Source organism: Saccopteryx bilineata, chromosome 1, assembly GCF_036850765.1.
Source record: "Saccopteryx bilineata isolate mSacBil1 chromosome 1, mSacBil1_pri_phased_curated, whole genome shotgun sequence".
NCBI classification, from domain to species: Eukaryota; Metazoa; Chordata; class Mammalia; order Chiroptera; family Emballonuridae; genus Saccopteryx; species Saccopteryx bilineata.
Genome location: NC_089490.1, coordinates 179,718,895 through 179,742,016, shown reverse-complemented (window position 1 = coordinate 179,742,016; position 23,122 = coordinate 179,718,895). Strand labels below are relative to the sequence as shown.

Sequence of the window (23,122 nt, the reverse complement as noted above, 5' to 3'; positions counted from 1 at the left end):
CACTTCCTCTGTCCCAGAAGGCTGTGTGGCTCATGGCCACAAGCAGTCTGTGTACTTCATCCTCACTATTACCTGCTGTATCTCATTGAGCTGTTGGAGCCGAGATGACTAAAAGAAGCGGGTTAGCCAATCTTTTGTTTCCAAACATTCCCTAGAACAGCGATTTTCAACCTTTTTTATCTCATGACACGCATAAACTAATTATTAAAATTCTGTGGTACACTAAAAAATATGTTTTTTGCTGATCTAACAAAAAGAAAATAGGTATAATTTTGATTGATTTACAAAATAATAATAATTGAAACTACCTACCCATTTTACTCCAAAGTGACTTTTTTTAAAAATCAGAACTTTTTAATTTTTTTTAAAGATTTTATTTTTATTACTTTTAGAGAAGAGAGAGAGAGAGAGAGACAAATGGAGGGGGGGGGGAGCAGGAAGCATCAACTCCCATATGTGCCTTGACCAGGCAGGCCCAGGGTTTTGAACCAGCAACCTCAGTGTTCCAGGTCGATACTTTATCCACTACACCACCAGAGGTCCAGCAGGACCCTTTACTTGTGTGTAAGCCTTTTTGGTACCAAGAATTATGCAATCAAACACAACCTTATTATGCAATGTGGCCAATAAAATGAAACTCTATTATATGACCTATATATTTAAGGTTCAAGACAAAGCATTCACACCAGATGACTATTGTGTTTGCTGTTGTCATTTTTTTTTATTTGACAGTCTGAGGGATGCTCCCTAGCTAAATAGTCATGTTTTAAAAATTCTTGGGGCACACTAGTGTGCCTTGGCATATTGGTTGAAAATTGCTTCCCTAGAACATCAGCTGTGGGCAGAATAGAGCAGTGAACATGATTGTCAGAGTCCTTGACCTCTAAAACTTAGTCTTTTGAAATTAATACTTTCATATTTTTCATTTGATTTTGCATCAATCTTTCATCCTCTCTTCTCAAGTTGTAGCCATATAGCTAGCATCTGCTTAGTTTTAAAAATTGAAAGGATGAAAATAAATTTCCTTAGAATTCCATAATACCCTTTGAAATAGAGTTGGCAAACAAAATAAGAAATACCTTGTTAAATTTGAATTTCAGATAAATAATGAATAATTTTTAGTATAAGTATGTCCCATGCAATGGTTAGGTAGGTCCTAAATTAGACATATCTGAATCTGGCAACCCTAAATTGTCAAAGCAGGGAGAATGATATTCACCACTACAAGATTCACTATGATGGCCACAGTTTGTCCACGGTCTCCCTTCAAATCTCTCCCCTATCCCTACCTGTAACAACATCCTCAGAGAATCAGATTAAGTTACTTCAAATTAAGGAGTCATTTTGATCAATCTTCAGTATATGTGCTTAATAACATGATGTTTTGTATACAATAGGCATCATAGCACGGCACCCTCTCTACTACCCGTACTTAAAAAAATTTCTAACTGCTCAAGCCATAGAAGATTATTTCCAACATATTCTGCATAAAGAACAACCTGAAGAAAATTCAGTGATAAGGTATGGCTCAACTTAAGTGATTGAATTACCACACTTATATTCAAGGTTTATAATAGTTGAGCATGTTGATTTTTAACTACAAGATCAATAGGTTTTGTTTTTTGTTTTTGTTTTGTTTTATTTTTGTATTTTTCCTAAGTGAGAAGCCGGGAGGCAGACAGACAGACTCCCACATGTGACTGACCGGGATCCACCCAGCATACCCACCAGGGGGCGATGCTTTGTTACAACCAGAGCCATTCTAGCGCCTGAGGTGGAGGCCATGGAACCATCCTCAACACGAGGGTCAACTTTGCTCCAGTGGAGCCTTGGCTGCGGGAGGGGAAGAGAGAGATGGAAATAAAGGAGAGGGGGAAGGGTGGAGAAGCAGATGGGTGCTTCTCCTGTGTCCCCTGGCCAGGAATCAAACCCAGGATTTCTGCACACTGGGCCGACGCTCTACCGCTGAGCCAACTGGCCAGGGCCGAAGATCAATAGCTTTTATTCTGATTCTAAGACTGTTATCTTTTCTCTGCATTATGCGAGATAAAAAAAAAAAGCAGAAGACATGATTGCTATCCTTAAAAATGAACTGGTGGTCTTGCTAAACTGATGCTCTTTGAACGCTAATGTGACGAGATTGGGAGCATCCAGAAGTCAATATGAGGTCCTTTACCACATACTAAATTGCATAGGATGTGGTATCCAATCCAATGAACTTAGGAGATAGGAGAGAATTGTGTGACATGGAAAAACTTTATAGAAATAGTATATTGGCCTTTTAGGTGTTGCCTCACTGTCAGAATCTTAACACAGCTTCATCATATGTCAGAGAAAAAAAGTATTAATAAAGTGTAAGTCTTGCTTGGTTGCTTTCTCAAAGTGAAATGTAGTCTAATTTTCTTAAAGTTTTTAAAGAGTAGATGAAATACATTCAAATAAGATAATATATACATTTTAAAACTAAATTATATATGTGTTTTTATTTAATTATGGTATATGTTTTTAAGATGACTATTTTCAATGAAAAATAAATTAAACAATTTTTCTTTTAATCAGATGACTATTTCATTATTTTAAGCTTCTATTTATTTTCTGAAAGCTGACTTTTAGAAATTCATATATCTTAACAATTTAAGACCAGAGGACTGAGATAAATAATTAGATGAATTTATTTACCATCCAAAATTTACAATCAGAATATTCAAAGATGATGGTGGTATAAGAGATGCTACTACTTCTATATAAATAATCATTTCTGTAGTCATTGATTTTGGAATATGGTCTTAAGAACCTACTTAAAACAATCGCACATTGCCAGTTTTATCTGTTTTAGTTCATTAGTGTTTTATGCCTGACTAAAAGCAACAGTGAGGTTCTATATTATTTTTGGCATTGTTTCACCCCAAAATAAAGCCGTTTGGCACTTTTCACACTATAGGTGGATCTTTTGAAATGCCTTGACCTATTTATTTTATTTTATTTTTTAATTTATTGATTGGAAAGAGAGAATAAGAAGAAGGGGGAGAAAGAGAAAGAAAAGCATCAAGTTGTTGTTCAACTTATTTATGTATTCCTATATGTGCCCTGACCTGAGATCAAATCTGCAACCCTGATGTTGGGGATGACACTGTAACCAAATGAGCTACCCGGCCAGAGCTGGCTTTGACCTATTTTAGAAGTTTGGAAAGGTCAGGTGACTAGCTTGAAGTGGAAAGTGCTACTACACTTTGATAAAAATTAGAAAGCAGGGCACTGCAGTTAGGTTTGTGCAAGTGTTTGGGGAAGACAGGTAGGGACCAATACCAGACAGATCGCTATCAGTGTTTTGAGTGGGAGGAGTGTTTGAAATATATTGGGGTTGCAACTCAAGAATCACTGGGACAAGGCTTTATAGAGTGGACCTGGGTCAAAATAGGGTGAAGCTATTGCAGGTGGAAGCCCATTGGATTAGCCATGCAGGACAGGCTTTGGTAAGGCTGAGGTCATGATCAGATCAGTTAGTAAAGCATATTGAGAATTTCTTAAGGAACATAAGACAGTCAGATAATCAGAAGCTGAGGTCTGGCTCTGAGATCGTACTAAGTATCAGCTCCTTTAAGTTTATTTCAATGAGAGGCTATATTTAACTTAGACCTTTTCTCTGCTCAGACAGATACACAAGTCTTCCATAGACAGCTCTGCCACTATGTTATTATTTCCATCATTGAGCTTTTTGGGGTGAATCATCAGCTGTATTCTGGTTTTTTTTTGTTTGTTTGTTTTTTTAAGATTTTATTTATTCATTTTAGAGAGGGGGGAAAGAGAGAGAGAGAGAGAAGGGGGGAGGAGCAGGAAGCATCAACTCCCATATGTGCCTTGACCAGGCAAGCCCAGGGTTTTGAACCGGCAGCTGTATTCTCAAACCTCCAAAACCATGTTTGTGTGGACTCTGCCTGGAGCCCTCAGCAGGGGCTCTCTTTGAGGCGAAGTCCTCTGATTTACTTTAGCCTCCTTCCAGAATTTTTACTCTGGTCCCTCCCTCCCCCCACATCATGTGCAAAGGGCCAGACTTATAAAACCAGGTTTTAGATCAGGGTTTTGACACACATAGCCTATAACATTTGGCAATAGTTAATCTCCTGTGCAACTGTATTTGGCTCTAAAATGCTATATGTGTTTAGCAACTACTCTTACTAGAAACAGATCTATTGAGATAGATTGGGATGATATACTGTATTCTCAATAATTGTGGTAGAGATCTAGGCACATTCCTCTACTGTCTCCTTTCAAATCTTTTAATACTATGGAACGCTGATCTTAGGTTCCTAAGTGTTACTGGGGAAGGACATATGTCAGTGTGATTGGATTCTGCTGTAAAGTCAACCCATCTAATGTCAGCTAAGTGATTCTCAACCCCGGGCATTTAGAAATGAGTGGGGGTGATTTCAGGTTATCACAATAACAGGAAGCAGTACAGGTATTGAGTGAACAGCAACCAGTGATGCTAAACTTACTACAATGTACACGACAGTCTTGCAAAACCAAGAAATCACCCTGTACAAATGCCCATTGCACTTCCATGATTGAGGTAGTTGTAGTCATCTCTAGTTGACTTCCAGCTGCATTCCCACTGGTAACTGTCCAAACACTCTTTCTGCTTTTCTCAAAACCACTCAGACAAAACCACTCAGCCTTCCCTAAGCCTGTCCTGCATGGCTAAGCCAATGGTCTTTAACTTGCAATAGCTTCACCCTATTTTGACCCAAGTCCACTCAATAATATGCCATAATGTCATGGTCTTATTTTCTCAGACTCTTCATATCTTTCAAGAAAAGCTTACTCAAATTTGTTTCATCTTCTCCTTACAATTCTGCATCTGTACCCACCCTGTTCTCCTTCCTCCCCTTTCAGAAATAAACCTTCCATCTCCTTTCCAAAGATAGCAACAGCTCCACCTATTCATGTCATGGTACTACCCTTTTCCCAGTTACCAAGTTGTACACCTCAGTCTTCTTTAATCCTTCTTTCTTCACCAAATCCAAGGAGTCACAAATCTGATGTCTCCCACAAAGATTTTAAATATTTCCTTTTAATTACTTCCACTGCCACCATGCTAATATGTGCTTTTACTTAGACAAGCATTTCTGTCTGCTATCAAGCAGTCTCCTATAGGTTCATAGAAAGTATGATAAACAAACAAGCAAATAAATAATTCTTAAGGAGAAAATGAGTTTTGGCGATAGATCATATGAAGTTAAGAACCTACTTTTATTCCAAACCTTAAATTGGCTAAAATATATTGTAAATATCTTTTTTTAAAGGCAATAGATAATATATGGAATTTTCCAAGTTTATTTTACTATGAAAGCATTTTTCCAATGGTATATCAACTTATAGTACCTTAAGGAGAATTCCATAGAGCATAAGTTTGGGAAATACAGACCCAAACTCCTATAAGAGCATCATAATTGCTCTTCCTGACTTCAGTTCTTCGTTTTTCTAAATCTGTCATTAAAAATAATACACTAGTTTTTCTGAAACCAGCTCTGATAGACTGTTATTCCCTTGTTTACTACCCCTCCAAAAAAGAAATTCTTAATGGGTCCTGTAAGGCTGGTGGTTGTGGCCATGCTGATTCGCATTGAATTCAGGCAGACGGTAAAGCAGGGGTCGGGAACTGTTTTGGCTGAGAGAGCCATGAACGCCACATATTTTAAAATGTAATTCCATGAGAGCCATACAACGACCCGTGTACATTAGGCATTACCCAATAAAAATTTGGTGTTGTCCTGGAGGACAGTTGTGATTGGCTCCAGCCACCCGCAACCATGAACATGAGCCGTAGGAAATGAATGGATTGTAATACATAAGAATGTTTTATATTTTTAATGTTATTATTTTTATTTATTAAAGATTTGTCTGTGAGCCAGATGCAGCCATCAAAAGAGCCACTTCTGGCTCACGAGCCATAGGTTCCCAACCCCTGGGGTAAAGGAACTGTGGAGATGGAAAACAGTGAGCCATTCCAATTTATTGGAGGCTGGCAAAGATAGGCCAAGAGAAGAATGGAAAAAAACAAAGGAAAACCTGCTCTTTTCAGTGGAAGGCAAGGGATCAGGAAACAAACCGCACCTCACTGTGGTGGACCCAATCTGATCTCATTGCCTCTGAGGGGAAGCACTTACATCCTTACAGTAGTGCTGTCACATGTGCATGCGCACGCACTAATTGCACAAAGTGCTTGCAGCCCGTAAACCAGCGAGCAAGCCTAACACAGCTGTTTTCCCCACAGGTCCCAATGACTCATACATAGTAAACTTTTCAGACACCTAATTCTTTTTACTCTTTTTTTGGCATGTGCATCTCTTGTATTAAAGTTGTTGAATCGACTTCTTGGCTCTATCAACTCCTTGAAGGATAGGGAGTATGTTTTATTCTTCCTCTATCCCACCCTTACAGTTTTTCCTTCTGGCCACCAAGCATAGGAGGTAAGTCATAGTAGATGCTCAATAAATATCTGCCAGAAAGATAAATTTGAGAGTCATCACTGCAGACACAGTAATTAAAGTCATTGGATAAGATCACTCAGGATCCAGGATAGAACCTTAAGCAGCATGGAGTGTTGAATTTAAACATTACTTAAGAGTAATTTGAAAACAGTAGGGCCATTGTCAGTATTTGGATAATCTTGGAATCCATACCTGAGATCTGAACCCTAGCAAACACGTAGACCTAGAAGTGAATTTTTTTATTTTGTTAACCAGAGAAGCATGCAGCTACCATATAGCTTACCTTCTGATCAGCAATATCACCACCCAACCACCACCTTCCTCACTATACACACACACACACACACTGCTGAAATTTTATTGAAAACAAACGGTATGGTTGGGCATTCTTCCTGATAAACTCCCAGTAGTAGAGTAATTAGATCTTAATCTTTCCTACCAGTATTAGGGGAACCCCACAAAGCACGTCTTTGAACACATTTAAATGATTTAATGCTTACATTGATTCCTAAAAGGTGGGGATTTTCTTTTTAATTTTTTTCATGTTTATTTTATTGACTTTAGGGAGAGAGGGAGAGAGCGAGAAGGAGGCAGGACAGTGATCTGTTCCTGTATGTACCCTGACTGGGGATAGAACAGGGCTGGGATTTTCTTTGTATAGCATTTTCTAGATGTGCTCAATAAAGATAAAATTATGAAAGCTATAATACATTAAAATATAAGAGTTTTATTTTCTGGATAAGTAAAATTGGAGAAAAATCATATTCTTTTTTTGGAGCCATCTGGTAACTTCACCAAGAAAGGAGCTGTAAATGTGTCTCCAGTTGCTTTGAGCACACCTATCTCGTGCCGGTTGCTAGGAGCCAGTTATTACCAACTTGGCCAGTGAGACAGTTCAATTTCACTGGTATGTCCTGAGATTTAGTCTGATCATCTGTTGTTTCTTTAGGTATGTTCTATATAGATACATTTTCCTTCTTGTGTTTTCATTTAGTACTTTCCAGACTATAATCGATTGATTTGTTGTATAATTTACCAATAGTAATTTAGCCAAAACAACAGGAAATTCTGCTGGAAGTCTGATCTGTAATGAATTCTGAAACCAAGCTCAGCACGTTAAAGGAAGTCATGAGAAGGCACCCCATTTGTTCAGGTGTGCTAAGTCAGCCAAAGCAGGAGTATTCTATTTTTATGAGCTTTTGTCCAATTTGAAGTATGTTACATTTTAAGACAAGAATTTGTTAGTAGCAATGCTACGCTATAAATATTCATTTTAAAAATTATTCTTAATGTAACTTAAAGATGACTTTTGGAAATAAATGGCCTAAATATGCCAATAAAAGTACCTATGCAACTTGAAAAATAAAAAAGGAATAACTACTACAGATATTTTTTAATTATATATACACATACTATATTGTGTGTGTCTATTTGTATGTGCCATATAACGTATGAGCCACATTGCAACCATTAATTGTGAAAGACTGGAGAAGCCACCTGGTTCATTGGGTTCATTGCCTTACTGAGCCCAATGAAAGGGCTGCGACTAATTTTCCCTGGAACATGGTTAGCTAATGTGGTTTCTTCCCTCTTGCTCTTCCGCATTCCTTTTCTTCATTGCAGTCTGGGTCATACCTCGCCTTGTGTGGTGTTCACCATTTGCCAAGCACTTTTCACTTGCTGACTCATGTCACTTTTATAGCAACACCCTTACATTTCACTTCCAAACTCCTTTTTTCTCTCTTCTCATTGAACTCTGACTTTAGATATGATCTTTCTTCTTATATTGTTATGTTTCTACTTCTAATTCTTATTTTCCTACTTCTGTCGCTGTTTTATCTCCGTGTCATTTTTTTCTCCTCTCTACAACCTTTTTTCAGTATTTTCACTTTTCCTAATATTCATTCGCTGACAGTCTTGTTGGGCAGTGAGTGTTCCAAGTGAGTGCTCAGCATTCCCCAGGCTGAGCTGCTCAATGTGGGGAGGGGGTTAGGTGACCCGATAGGCAGGCTGGGGTGCCTGGGAAGTCTAATGGACTTGGCATGCAACACTTGCAGTCAATGGGGTGCATTACCAGTTGGGGTCTGGCCATAGTCAGTCAGATTGCTATTCTGATTAGCAATCTTGAAAAAGATAAAGGCCCACATTTTCTGATGAGTATTTGAATACGTCCTTCCCTACAAAAAACCTTTCACAGCAATGCTTAAGAAATCTGAGCTTGTGTCAGTTACTTGGACGGCTTGTTAAGACTGTGGAGTCCCACCACATTGATTCATGTAGATCCCAGATGAGGATTAGAAATTGGCAATTCGGACTCGTTCTTAGGCTGTGCCGATGCTGCCTGCCCACAGACTACTGTTTAGGTAACACTGCTTTGCGGTTCTTTCCATTTTTCCAATCTCTCATTTACATAATTCTGGAGGTGCTGTCTGGCGATGGGGGTGGGGTGGGGACAGGGACTTCTGCCCAGAAGCCAAGAGTGTTCTTGGGCTGAGCAGGAAAGAATTGAGCCAGACAAGAGGTTAAAGTGGAAAAGCAGGTTTTATTGAGTAGAGCGGACAAGAAAGAAAAGCCACTGCACAAAGTAGAGGATTCTCCTCATGAGAGAAGGAAGAGAGACCAACCATCACTCAGGCTGAGCTTATATCTATTTGTAGTTCAGGGAAAATTGCTGGTATGGGGAATTGAGAGATTGAAAAGGCAGGGATTAACTTTAACCTTTACAGGGTACATTTTGTGGCCTAGTGTTTTCCCTTTATGGTATGGGTAGACGATAAAGGATAGATGAGTAGCCATTGATCAATCTTTACAGTAATTTTCTTTGTCTGGAAGCTCTTTTGGGATCTGCTTGCATCCCTGGTTAGCCGAGTTCCAAGTTTCGCGTCAGGCAGCAGGAAGCAGGCCCTTGACTTGACTTAACATTGTTTGACTTCAGTTGGTTTGTCTAGTTCTCACGTCCTCTCCTGTATTAGATGCACTTTAAGGCCAGTAACCTGTATCCCTCTTTCTGTGGAAATGATCAGCAGGCAATCCCTATAAAGTGACATTTACTCATTAGATTATTTTCTTATGTCTAAATAACACAAATATCTTTATTTTATAAAACCTGTTCTGTACATCTTTTACGATTCCAGTTGCTCTCTTCCATTTCCTCTATCAGTTGTCTATCCTCCTCCAGCTGTATATATGCAAAGTTGTAAAGCCAGTAGCCACGGCCACCATCACAGCTGCCTGGCCCATGCAGGTTCACATTTGATTCGGACAGATGGTAATGAAACAATGGAGCCAAGAACTGGTGGGCCATCATCTTTGTCCTAGCTTGCACCTGGCGGGCAAAAAATACACACAGTGGGAAAACACTTCTCTTTCCATTCAGGGCTCCCAAAGCCACTGATTTATCCGAGTTTCCTAGAATCAAAGTTTTCTACTTCACCAGCCTTATTCACTTCTGTTCCCCATCTCCTTCTTTCTGCACAAACTCTGCACAAACTGGATTCTCCTTCAGCACTCCACCATCTTGGCTGCTTCTCCTCTCCTCCACGTGGCCTTTCTCTGCTCTCTCCTCTAATGCTTATCTCAGGAACTGAGAAAGAGCAAGTTCCCAGTCTGCCCCATTTTATAGTGTAGAAATCAAAACCTTTAAAACAATATACAAACAAGGAAGTCTCTGATATAAAAAGTCATTTAGGGTGGGAAAGGCTTAGTCTTAAAACTAAGCCTTAGGGTATAACAACCCTGCCTGCTTACAGTCTGTCCCCACACCCAATGCAAACTATAAGCGAGCAAACCTATATATCATATTTACAAACTTATTTGACCAACAAAAGTGAATTTAACAATCTATGTAAAGGTTAAATTGAAGAGACTTGTCTCATTCAGATTTTGGTGTGTGGATTAATTTTAGGTTCCTGTATTGGATTTAGATACAGATACAGATATAGATATAGATGTATAGATAGATATAGATATATTTAGCACCAACATGTTGTAACGTCCTGTGAAAAGTGAACTAGGGCTAAAAAATAAATTTAATATATGGACCCAGCACTCAATTTGCTTTGAAACTCTTTTAGGAATATTAAACAAAACAATAATATGACAGCAAAACAAAAAGAGAAATAGAATATTTGGAGCCGAAATAGATGAATTAAAATAAACATCAAGTCTTGAGTAGCAATACAAATTTGAAATAGAGAATGAACTCAAGGGGAAATAATTGAATTACTATGCCAGTACCCGTCCAAAAGTTTTCTTTCTATGCCATATAGTTGCCATTTGACACATGCCACCTTTTTGTAATTTTTTGTTGTGTGTGTCCTATCTCCTATAGTACCATTTAAGGCCCTCCAAGGTGGAGATGATAATCTTCTACCTCTTCACATAGCATTTAATGTAGCATAAGTATATGTTTTCAATTTACTATTGACTAAACAGGGAAAGAGAGCATACAGGACATAATCTGGTTGGCAAATAAAATGGTTATTGAATCCAGTTTTTTCTAACTTACCAGGTAATTTCCCGTCAGCCATATTAAAGACCCATGTAGGCAGTAGCATCTAAGCCCAAAGCCCAATGGCCTGCAAGAAGAAGACCCTCATTAGCATATATTGAGCTTTATCAGTTCATTCAACGTGTACTATTTACTGAAAGTCCTCTCTGACCTACTCAGGGTTTTCAGCACTTACTAAATCACTTATTTCTCCTCACAACCTTCTTAGGATCTTAGGAGGGAAATAGAGCACACAATGATGAAATATCTATAATTTACCAAAGGTCACAGTAGTTGAGCCAGGATTCAAACCCAGGCAGTCTATCTACCAAGTCTATGCTCTTGCTCACTCCATCATTAGACCACCTACCACAAGGGAACACCCACCAGACTCCCTCTCTGCAACCAGGAGATATTCTCCTTGCATTCGTTCTCTTTGCAGAGTTGGACACTGACACTTCCAAATATAATGGAATGTGTGGTACACATGGTTTTGGGCTTTACCCTGATGTAGCACTGATATGCTTCAAGTGATTCAATAATATCAATCAGTCTTGCCTAGTGTTTCATTTTTTTTTTTTTTTTTTAGCTCTGGAAGGACCTTATAATATTCTTTTGTCACCCACTGCCATAGATTGTTGTGGAAGAGTGGGATATTTCCTGCACAGCAGGGCAGAGGTATTTGTCCAGTAAATCAAGCAGTGAATGAAGAAGTCTGGGGAGAATTCTGTATCACCTGAAATTCATGAGCAGACTTTTCTTTTTAAAAAAAAATATAATTGCAGTAATAATAAAACTATGATTAATAACAGTTCTCATACATTTTCTATTTCCTCATTAAGCCCACATTATACCTGGTTATATGTACAAGGGGAAAAAATGAGTCAAATTTATATCAGCATTGACTTACAAAGGAAATCTTAACCTAGGGCAGGTTTTTTTTATTTAAAATTAATCTTTGCCTGAAATAATACATGTAGAAACTGCTCTTAAACATGGCTTTTATTTGAGTAATAATGAATGTACTTAATACTATATATGTAATTGGTAGCTGAAATTGCACAGTGGAAAATAGTCAAAGACTTATTGTTTCAGTTCCTTGAAGGTGAAACATTTAAGAGGAAAAAAAAATCCTTCCTGATACCAGTCTTACAATTAACACAATATATGCTGCATGGACATTACAAAACAAAATGAAAAATTGTTTTAAAGACATTTCTGATGAAGCTGTCTCCTGTCAGCCATTACTCTAGAACAAATGTTAGATGTATAAACTCAGAATTGTGCCTATGCAACCAGTCAGGATATCCTACTTCTTTGCATAGTTTCAATTATATTCATGTGTTTCCATGTTATTGTTCAAGAAATTAATAAAAACTTGTTTAAAATAGTATAACTGAAGGGAAACAGTTTGTTACTAGATGACAGTGTATCTTTTCTACCTCTAAGCAATTTGGCTAGCTTTTCTTTTTTTTTAATTTCCCATTTCTGCTTCTACTCCTTTTATAGATATACATCTTGGTTCAAATACTCTTTCACATTGCCCTGGACAGTGTTAGTCTTCTCTGAAGTATTTCCATGCATGTACACATAAGCATAAATATACATATTTGTAAAACAATTCATTAATACATACTGTTAATATATGTATGTGTTTGTATACATACTTATTTTTCCCATGCTCTAAGCGCAGTGAGCACTGGACAGAAGATACAATATAAATTTGTCTTATGATCATTAGTAAATCTTACCTGTGAACATTCTCATGAACCTGCCTATTGAGATATTCTGACATCAGCATGTTCTTTATATATGATTTTGATCAAAAGCTAATACTGCTTAGGCAAAATACAAAAATTAGACAAAAAAAAAATACATTCTGATAGCAGCCTCATGATTAACACAATATATACTATGTGAGGACTTCTTTCTTTCTAGCACAAATTTTGTGTCCTGGCAAACAGTTTTGAATTCTAAGGCTGATAGCAGTATGTTAGCGCTAGTGCTGACCCTGTAGCAAAGAAACTGGAAAGATGTTTCTCTGTGTTAAAATGCAAGTTATACTATGGTATGAGGCTTTTTCAAACTAATTGTCAGTGACACTGGAAGAAAAATCTATTTAGATTTTGTAGAAGTCCATTGCTGATATGAAAGGCATCATTACCATTGCTTATACTTAGGAGAACTGACCAGTAACTTTAGGGATGGTGGCTGTAAGAAACTGACTAAATCTAATACGGGCTTTAGGAAGAGGGGTTGCTAATCCTTAGCACTGGACACGCATGTGCATAAGGACCATACCATACCTCTCCTGTGAAATGCTTATCAGTTAAAGCTGCCATTGCTTTTTACCTCCTGGGTCTGTGTTTCTCTCTCTTTCTCTCCCTCACTCTCTCCTTTCCTCTCTCTATAAATCAATAAATTAAATTTTAGAAAAAATTTAAAAAGTAAATCTGAATTTCCTACCTTAATTTTTTTACGGCTATCATAAGGCTGGCTTGTGGGGTTTCCTTGGGAGGTACATACTTCCTTTAGCAGTCTTATATTTGGTAAAATTTGTTATAATTTATCTTTCTTAATTCTGTAGATATGAATTACCAGGAATATATGCATTAAACTTTGTTTTGAAAAATTCCCTTGGTGGTGGAGGGACTGCCTCCCTGAGAAGTGACCCACAGGTAAGCATCTAAACACTGAACCTTTTCCCTTTTGTGAGTGTTTCCCACTTTTTCTTGACATCGGCCTACAGGAACAGCATTCTGTGAAACATAATAGATGCGCTAATGCTACAGAGCTCTCTCTTCAGAATAAGGAAGAAAACAGAAAAGTCTTTTGAATAACTTCTCAGTAAAACATCATTATCTTCATTTTAATGAGTGTGACTTTAGAGGATTTGAAGATCATAGAGCAAGAGAGAAAATTTAGTATCTCAACACTTAAGAAAATGGTTCATATATGACCTGATCTTGAAGCTAAAGTGTATTTGGCACTCTATATATGTAGATTAAGGAAAGCCATTATTTGAAGTAAAGAAAGTTATTATCTTACTATCGTGGTTCAGAACATGCTGAAGCCAGATACTATGGAATTGGTTGAAATACATCTGGGTCATCTTAAGATGGAACTAAAATCAATAATTTAATTCAGTCCACTGTATCCCTTAGCTTTAAATATTGCCTGTTATTTCATTTGTCCTTTGAATCATCTGAAACTCATGAAGTCTTCCTAAGCTACACAGTAGCCATTGGATAAAGGAAAGAATTGTAAAGTTGATAAAAAACTTTTCACATCATCAGCTATACATCTTGCGTAGCCAATAACCTTATAGACATCCCTGAGGAAATCAAAATACCTGTAGTTTTATGGTGAATCACTAGCAGAAAAGAGATACTTTAGTTCCTTTATATGTTCAATTTACTTCAATGTTCTTGTTTATTTTGCTCTGTATATGATTCTTATTATCCTCTTAATTTTTTTCTCTATCATTTCCTTGCAACTAGTGCATTTCCATATAAACACTGAAGGTTTTTTATTTGAGAACACTATATGTTTTTTACACATTAACTTGTTTTTTTGTTTTGTTCTTCATGTAGAATTTATCTACCAATAATATATTTTACTTGTAACTGTGTTCCCTTAGTATGTTTTTGAAATTTATTTTCATTATATCAATCTTATAAAATCTTATTTACCCATTTTATATAAAAATCACTTTATTAAAATGTATGATGTGAACTTTAGTAACTATAATAGAATTCTTTTTCTCACTCAGTATTTTTTTTGTTTTGTTCAACAGGGCAAAGCACTTGGACAAATGGTACTAGATTTCCAGATAAAAGATGTTCCTGATTTAAAGTCGTTTGTGAGTAGCTAAAAGAGCTTTGGCTTTGGGAAACTTATTCTGGGTACAAATACAAAATTGAATAGAAGATAAAAGAATATAGAAAATGTGCATTAAAGAGAGACAAAAATACAGTGACGAAAATTATTTGACTTGGGGTGATGGGCATACAATACAATCAACAGTTCAAGTGCTATAGAGATATTTACCTAAAACCTATGTGTTCTTATGGGCCAACACCCCATTAAATTTAACTTCTAAATAAAAAAAGGAAAGAAAATGTGCGTTAAAGTAAACACCAGCTTGGTGGATTGAATACCAGCATTAACAACGTGGTCACTCAAAGGTAGAAGAGAGTCAATGATTTTTTAACAAGTATAAAACTATAAATATCAAAGATGTATATGAGGCAGACAAGAGAAATGGTAGGTAGATCCTATCATTTTGATATTCTTTTTTTCTGTCAAGCATATACTTAAAAATTTGATAAACCATGATTTGCTTAATAATATACTCACTTTTAGAGAATCTCTCTCTGATCTCCAAATCCAAGCTAGAATAATATTATTAAATTCAAGCTTTACTATATGACTATTTTTACATTTTAGTCCAGGGACACCATTTGACCACTTTTAATTAACTATCAATATTTTCTGTTCCATGATAAATAGTATGGTGATGATTTTGCAGTGATATGATATAATAAACATGTGATTAAGAATGTTAATAAATTACTCTGATGAGGCTAGTTTTCCAGTGTTTATTATTCATATGATTCCCTTATCAACACCCCACCACAACCCAAATTTAATACTAGAGATTGACATCACTGAGAGCCTATTGTTACTTAACAAATGAGGCCAGAAGAAGATCTAGCTCCTAGGAACATGCATATAAAATCAAATGTAAAGAAATACTCTGGCCTGACCAGGTGGTGGCACAGTGGATAGAGTACCGAACTGCGATGTGGAGGACCCGGGTTCAAGACCCCAAGGTCTCCAGCTTGAGCACGGGCTCATCTGGTTTGAGCAGGGCTCACCAGCTTGAGCCCAAGGTTGCTGGCTTGAGCAAGGGGTCACTCGGTCTGCTGTAGCCCCCTCCCCCCCATCAAGGCACATATGAGAAATCAATCGATGAACAACTAAGGAGCCGCAACAAAGAATTGATGTTTCTCATCTCTCTCCCTTCCTGTTTGTCTGTCCCTATCTGTCTCTCTCTCTTTGACTCTGTCTCTGCCACAAAAAAAAAAAAAAAGAGAAATGCTCTGAATAGTAATGAAATTAAAACTCTCACTTTTGTTTCAATTTTTACATAAGCAAGTGATCAATATATAATACAAGCATGAACTTCTTGAGGCATCTGTATGAACTTTGTCCACCCTTTAGTATATGTGCTGCCGAAGTGAGCACCTTTGTCCACCCTTAGAATCTACAGCACAAACTGAAGGAAAGCAGTACAGGCTTTTTGACTCCTAACTTCCAAAGGTTTCTAGAGCTACACTTTGTATCTGCTTTCTCTTTACCTGTCTCAGAGGAACAAAAGTCCTTACTTATTCCAAATTTAACTCTCTACCCGTAGTTTTTTTTGTTTTGTTTTGTTTTAAAATGAGAGAGAGAGAGAAGAAAGAGAAAGGAAAAGCATCAACTCTTCATTGGGGCATCTTAGTTGTTCACTGATTGCTTTCTCATATGTGTCTTGATGAGGGGGGTGGGAGGGGGCTCCAGCTGAGCCAATGATCCCTTGCTCAAGCCAGTGACCTTGGGCTTCAAGCCAATGACCTTGGGCTCAAGCCAGCAACCCATGCTCAAGCTGGTGAGCCCTCACTGAAGCCGATGACATAGGGGGTCGAACCTGGGTCCTCAGCATCACAGGCCGATGGTCAATCCACTGTGCCACCACCTGTTCCAATTTTTAACATCAATTATTTTACTACAACAGAGAGGTCTGCTGTTTTGGTTAGTAGGGTACCCTCACCAGGAAGTTCCCACCAATTGAGTCACCAGTAGTCCTACACTGTCCTTAGTTAGACACAAGAATCTGGGGCAGTTCAATGTCCTGCCCAAGGACACAGAGCCAGAAGCAGAATCAGGGCTGTGTCCCAGACTTCCTACTGATAGATAAAATGATTACTCAGCTGCCATGCTGAAAACAGTGCAGGCTTGAAGGAGGTGGAAGGGCACAAAACAGAACATTCTCATCCCCTACTGTAAGGTTATTCATAATTTGCTAGCTATTGTCTCTCTTAATGGCTTCCTGGCCTTTGCTTTGAAATGTAGCAAAAAGCTTACCTTTGTAGGACCAGCAGTAAAAGCTTACATTGGGGAGGGACCTGACAATTAGAGGAGTTTAGATCACAATGGTTGTTTGTAAAAGCCTAGCCACAGGCCCAGGGGCACCAGGACCCAGCTCTTCTTGGGAGACACCTGACTCAGCTGTCCTGAAAATTTACCAAGGACACCAGATAGGACCATGCTGATTAGGCCTGTGCTACATCAGAAGAAGTAGCAAAGGAGGTGTTTCTGCAGCTGAATCTCCCTCTTCCTGCTCTTTGTGAAGTCAGTGACCAAGGCCATAAACCAAGATATGCTAATCCACCCCAGCCCCTATATCTACTGTTCACTCCTGCAGCTTGGGGCTGACACCCTTTGTTGGTCTCAGCCCACCTGCACCAGGCATTTTTAAAGTAAACTTTCCTTTTGGAACACATTAGCCTAGTGTTTTTGGTTTGGCCCATAGTGTCTGACTTTCTCCTACCTGTTGGATCTTCTTTGCCCTGAGTCCTAGCTTGATATATTTGGTTTTCTAAACTTATGGGTTGTTTTTTTTTGTTTGTTTGTTTGTTTCAGAGACAGAGAGAGAGTCAGAAAGAGGGATAAAAAGGGACAGACAGGAATGGAGAGAGATGAGAAGCATCAATCATCAGTTTTTCGTTGTGACACCTTAGTTGTTCATTGATTGCTTTCTCATATGTGCCTTGACTGTGGGCCTTCAGCAGACCAAGTAAGCCCTTGCTCGAGCCAGCGACCTTGGGTCCAAGCTGATGAGCTTTGCTCAAACCAGATGAGCCTGCACTCAAGCTGGCGACCTCAAGGTCTCAAACCTGGGTCCTCCACATCCCAGTTTGACGCTCTGTCCACTGTGCTACCGCCTGCTCAGGCTAAACTTATGTTTCTAAATTATTGTCCTCCTTTAAGATTATTTTGTTGTCCTTTAATTTTTTTAGATTATTATATCAAGTACAGAAATAACAGTAATCTTTTAAAAAATTTTTTGTTTCTTGATTTCAGAGAGAGAGAAATTTGTTGTTCCACTTATTTATGCATTCATTGGTTGATTTTTAAAAGGATTTTATTTATTAGCTAGCTGTACCTGGCCACACGTTGCTGTGGCTCAGTCTGGTTAAATGGAAAAGAAAGAAAAGAGAAAGCGCACATTTCTAATATGTTTAACTTCACAATGCTTGTGGGTATACAATATTTTTTGTTGTTCCATTGTCTGTGCAGATATAGAGATTGTCTGGTTTGCGGAGTCTAGAACACGCAACATATAATTATCCATGTGAGTAGCAATCCGTGTGTAGATCTAAAGCGCACAATTCTAAAGATTGGCCCTGGGCTTTGTTGATGGTGATTGCAAACGCCAATCGAATTGGGAACTGCAATCTCTTAAATGGAAATGGCATATTCGTTGGAGTCATGGGAATGCGAGGAATGAGGACATCTTCACCTTTGAAAGGTCCTGTCAAGATTGTTGCTTCTACGATGTTGCTCATTAATTTTTTACAGCGCACAAACCCAAACACTTCATGTTTTACCATGAAATCCATCAGCGACTTCAGCTTCTGTCTGAAAACACGTGCTGTGATGTCATGCCTATCCACCGGTGATTGGCCAGAAACTAAGAGCTGTTGTATATTGTCCCAAGCTGGATTGCAAGTGAATGTAATGAATAGGTCTGGACACCCGTAGTGACGAACATACGCAATTGCATCTTGAGCATATTCATGCATCTGACGTGGACCACCTGTATATGAAGATGGCAAAATTGTTAGTCTTCCAACATTAGTTATATTACCGTCATTTACAACTGCATCTTGCAAATGAACATATTCTTCAGAGTGAAGCCTGGTCTGATTCAAATGGATGAATATCAAATGTTCTATTTCGATTTTTGCCTACATATCTACGATGTATTGGTGAAACAATTGACGGCATTTCAAAATGTGATTGTCTTTATTCTCTCGAATCATTAATCAGTATGACTAATAGTACATTGTGCTGCATTTCATATTTGTTTCTTCACCACTGGATTTATCATCTTAACGTTAAAGTGATATCCATCGGCACCACCCAAAAATGATTGGATATTGCAGGGTATCGTAGCATTGATGAGTTTCTGCAACTTTTGTCAATTGATTATTTCTCCAATGAAGAACAATATCTCTAGGTTGGAATTGATCTCCGACTATAACAATTGCCACTCGTCTATAGTTGGAGCATTGAATCTTCACACATGTTCTCCAGCAGCTGTTTTGTCAGCATGAATAACAATCCTGTGTGTATCAAATGGCATCATGTCAATTGCTGTTTTGAACAAACGCACTAAATTGTTTTTTTTCGTGAAGAAGCTCTTGCAGTTGAGAAACGATGGACCTTTTTATGCTGATAGAAATTCCGCAGCATGCATTCAATTCATCATTGCCATCACCGATGAAATACAGTTGTAGGAATTTATGTTGACCATCTGGGAACGGAAGCAGGGAGCTGGCTTTATGATAAATTTGTCCTTTCACTTTGAAAGTTGGCATGAATTGAGCTGTTATGATTTCTGCACTGAAAGACGTCATTTGGAAGCATGAGTTCTAATTCCTGGTGTTAGATAGGAAATGCTTTGATTCAGCGGTATATCCAGCAAGCAAAGTTTTTAATGGCTCTGACGGTTCTCCAAGTTGAGGCAGTTTAATTTTTCTGGCGGTGCAACACATTCCTTTTGTTTCTTTATTAAATTTCAGAGCCTTGCAATAAGGACACACTTCAGTCATAGTGCCGGCTCAAACTATAATCATCAGTTGGGTTGTACTGGAATGCAAGGTGATTGTAATCGTGTGATTGCTGAGCACGGAGTCATGTTTGACCCAGATCTGCTGTTTCTTGTTGACATCTTTCAGCCACTCTCAGCCTGTCAAGTTCATTCTGTTGAGAACAAAGTAGATCTGAAGCTGCAAAAAGTGATCGCTGTGCTCGCAACCATGTATCAAGTCTGGCTGCATGTAAATGGATCATAAAGCAGAAACATTGAAATGGAATCATAAAATATTTAGTATAGCATATGTTGCTTTTACGTCCAACAGATGGCGCTATTTTTCAGAAAAAGCATGTTTTTTACCTGTCACAGATGTGACACTTATATCTATATAATAGTACATATATAAAAAAGAGCACATATTTTAATACAATGTTGTGTCAACATTTCAAAGCAATCGGTGAAGAACTTTCAGAGATTTAAGATTTTGAACAAACGAACATTTACATTTTTATTTATATAGATTTTAGAGACAGGAGAGAGAAATAGAGGGGGAAGCAGGAAGTATCAACTCATAGTAGTTGCTTTTCATATGTGCCTTGCTTGACCACACAAGCCGAGGATTTTCAACCGGTAACCTCAGTATTCCAGATTGATGCTTCATGCACTGCACCACCATAGGTCAGGCCATTGATTGATTCTGTATGCACCTTGATAGGAATAACCCACAACTTTGGTATATTGGGGTGATATTCTAATAAAGTGATCAATAGATTATTTCTTTCTCAGTGAATATTCAATCATAGGTAAACACAATTCACGTAAAACTCTATATGAAGGATATTTCTTGTTCAGATATTTTCAATACATTGTTACAAGAAGATACATTGACAAAAAATATTCATTCAATGGAAAAGTACTCATTTAGATAATATTATCTAAATGAGTACTTTTTTCTTACAATTATTAAAAATTAATAGGCATGTAAGCAAAATTACAATATAAAATATTACAAATGTTTTTATTATGCATTTATATTATAGTGTATTGTTGCAATAAATAAAATGTTTCTTTTATTTACAATACTGTTTTCTTCCATTTATTTTTGTCCTCCTTTTCACTGTAAAAAAGTTAAGTCTCCTTGTATTCTAACCAACTGAAATATCCAGATGGGCAGGTAAAGATAATCTTAACTGGTTTTCTTCAGTTTGTTTACATGTACTCAGGTCTGGCCCCAGGGGCACAGAGGCCCAAACTAGCTAACTCTAAGGAGGTAGGGGGAATAAAGGCTTTTGTGAATGTTCCTCTGGAAGCAGAGGAATTAGAGCAGACTTCTTTTCCTGGAGCCTTCTAACTCGGGGCTACCTGGAGTGTTAGACTAACAGGAATCAATTACCCCCCCTCCCCCCCAGGAAGATTTCTTCAGCTTTCTGGTTGGCTGGCACCTTATTAGGAGGGCCTAAATCCTACCTATTGTCTTTGGAAAGATTAAAGGATGCAGCTCCAGGCAGACAGGAATTGGGGGATTTTTTTTTCTCAACAGTAAAATAAGAACACTGAGCAAACCAAAGCATTTACATTTACTACTATGAAACATATTGACCAAATGAATATAGCTTACTATAAATGATTAATTTATTAATGCAGCAGTAATTCTGTAGAAATTCTGTAGGCAGCAGAGCCCCAGAAAGGGGGAATGAGATGACTCAAGGTAGCTGTGGGGGCAGGGTGGGGAAGGGATTGGAGGGAGAAGGGAGAGAAACTGGAAGTGGAGACCAATTAAAGATCAAGCCCTGGGAAGAGATGAGGAGAGGAGATAAAGCACTGGAAGGGGAGATGGAGGGGCATGGGAAAAGGCTGAATGATATTTCTGGAAAAAAACTGACAAGATCTAGTGACCTGGATGTATGGTGTTGGTAGGAGTGTTAAGAGGAACAAGGTAGGGCCAGGAATGACTCTGAAGTTCCCTGCTGGAGCAACTGGACAACCAGTGAAACCCTCCACTGAGAGCAGGAAGGTAGGAGTAAGAATAGGTTTATTGCCTGACCTGTGGTGGCGCAGTGGATAAAGTGTCGACCTGGAATGCTGAGGTCACTGGTTTAAAATCCTGGGCTTGCCTGGTCAAGACACTTATGGGAGCTGATGCTTTCTGCTCCTACTCTCTCTCTCTTTCTCTTCTCCCTCTCTAAATTGAATAAACAAAATAAGATAAATTAAATATAGGTTTATTAGAGGAAGAAAATGAATTTAGATAATGGCTTTTCAAAATGGGGATGTTCAGTAGGTGGATAAATAGATGAAACAAGATCTCGGATTCTGAGTGCAGTCTGGCTAAAAGATGGAGACTTGAAAGTCAGAAATGTCTGAGTGGTAGTTCAGAACTTGGGAGTGGATGAAACTGTATAGAAACAGCACAGAGAATGGGATGATGTACGGCCAGTAGTCATGGCTGTCACAGCTACCAGGCACATGCAGGTTCTATTGAATTCAGACAGATGGTAGAGAAACAACGAAGCAAAAAAAATGGTGGGCCATTCCCTCATTCTAGCCTCCCAACCGGCTGGTGAGTAAATACACACAGCAGGAAAACACTTCCCTTTCCATTCAGGGCTCCCAAAGCCACTGACTTTCTCCTGGTTTTCCTAGAATCAAAGGCCCCTACCAGTTCAGTGGAGCTCACAAAGCCCCTCACCTCTTTTCCCCTTCAGTAACCCACCATCTTGGCTGCTTTCTCTCCTTTGCAACAACGTGGCCTTCTTAGCTCCTCCTTCTTCCTTCTTCTTAAAACTTTTGGCTGGACAACCCCTCCTCCAGCAAACATTAGCATAACCAAGCTGTAAGGTCGGTGGATAATGGGGGATGGTCACATGGGGAACCCAGGCCGGCGAACTTTGGCTAGGACCGCCCACAACCAAGCGCGCCAAAAGAAACTTCCCAGGAGTCCTTGGGAAAAAAGCGACTGTCAGCCAGTGAGATTTCACTACGTCATATTAGCCCGACTTCCCTAGAGGACCCTTTAAATTTGCCCACGCGGCCTCTCCACGTGCGATTTTCCTGACCTCCATCTCCCAGGCCAGTGAATCTCCTCCGAGAAACGCTCTGTACTGATTAAAGCCTTTACTATTCCACACTTGGTGGCTACGCCCCTTCCTTCCTTCTTGGTGGGGAAAAATACCTTACATTTTGGTGCCAAAAACCCGGGAGAGTTAGAAGTCTGCAAGGACCGCTCCTCTCCCCTTCCCTCCGAGAAAGAACCAGAATCTCCGACCTTTCACCACT

At 38.6% G+C, this 23,122-nt stretch overlaps 1 protein-coding gene across 4 annotated transcripts in view; it reads left to right on the top strand.

Moving 5' to 3' along the window:
* The window catches only part of LOC136338186 (uncharacterized), a 92,544-nt gene extending 71,725 nt beyond the window's left edge, over nucleotides 1–20,819 (top strand). Inside the window, exons 18-21 of one of the 4 annotated variants that reach the window (XM_066280322.1) lie at nucleotides 1,398–1,521; nucleotides 13,568–13,658; nucleotides 14,777–14,842; nucleotides 18,325–20,819. In XM_066280322.1, coding sequence (XP_066136419.1) covers nucleotides 1,398–1,521; nucleotides 13,568–13,658; nucleotides 14,777–14,842; nucleotides 18,325–18,330 — 287 coding nt within the window. In that variant the 3' untranslated portion in view covers nucleotides 18,331–20,819. Of the gene's footprint in view, nucleotides 1–1,397; nucleotides 1,522–13,567; nucleotides 13,659–14,776; nucleotides 15,570–17,667; nucleotides 18,047–18,324 lie in introns of those variants that run through there. The other 3 variants (XM_066280331.1, XM_066280306.1, XM_066280313.1) reach the window with 3 other exon arrangements.
* The last annotated feature ends 2,303 nt before the right edge of the window (nucleotides 20,820–23,122 follow it).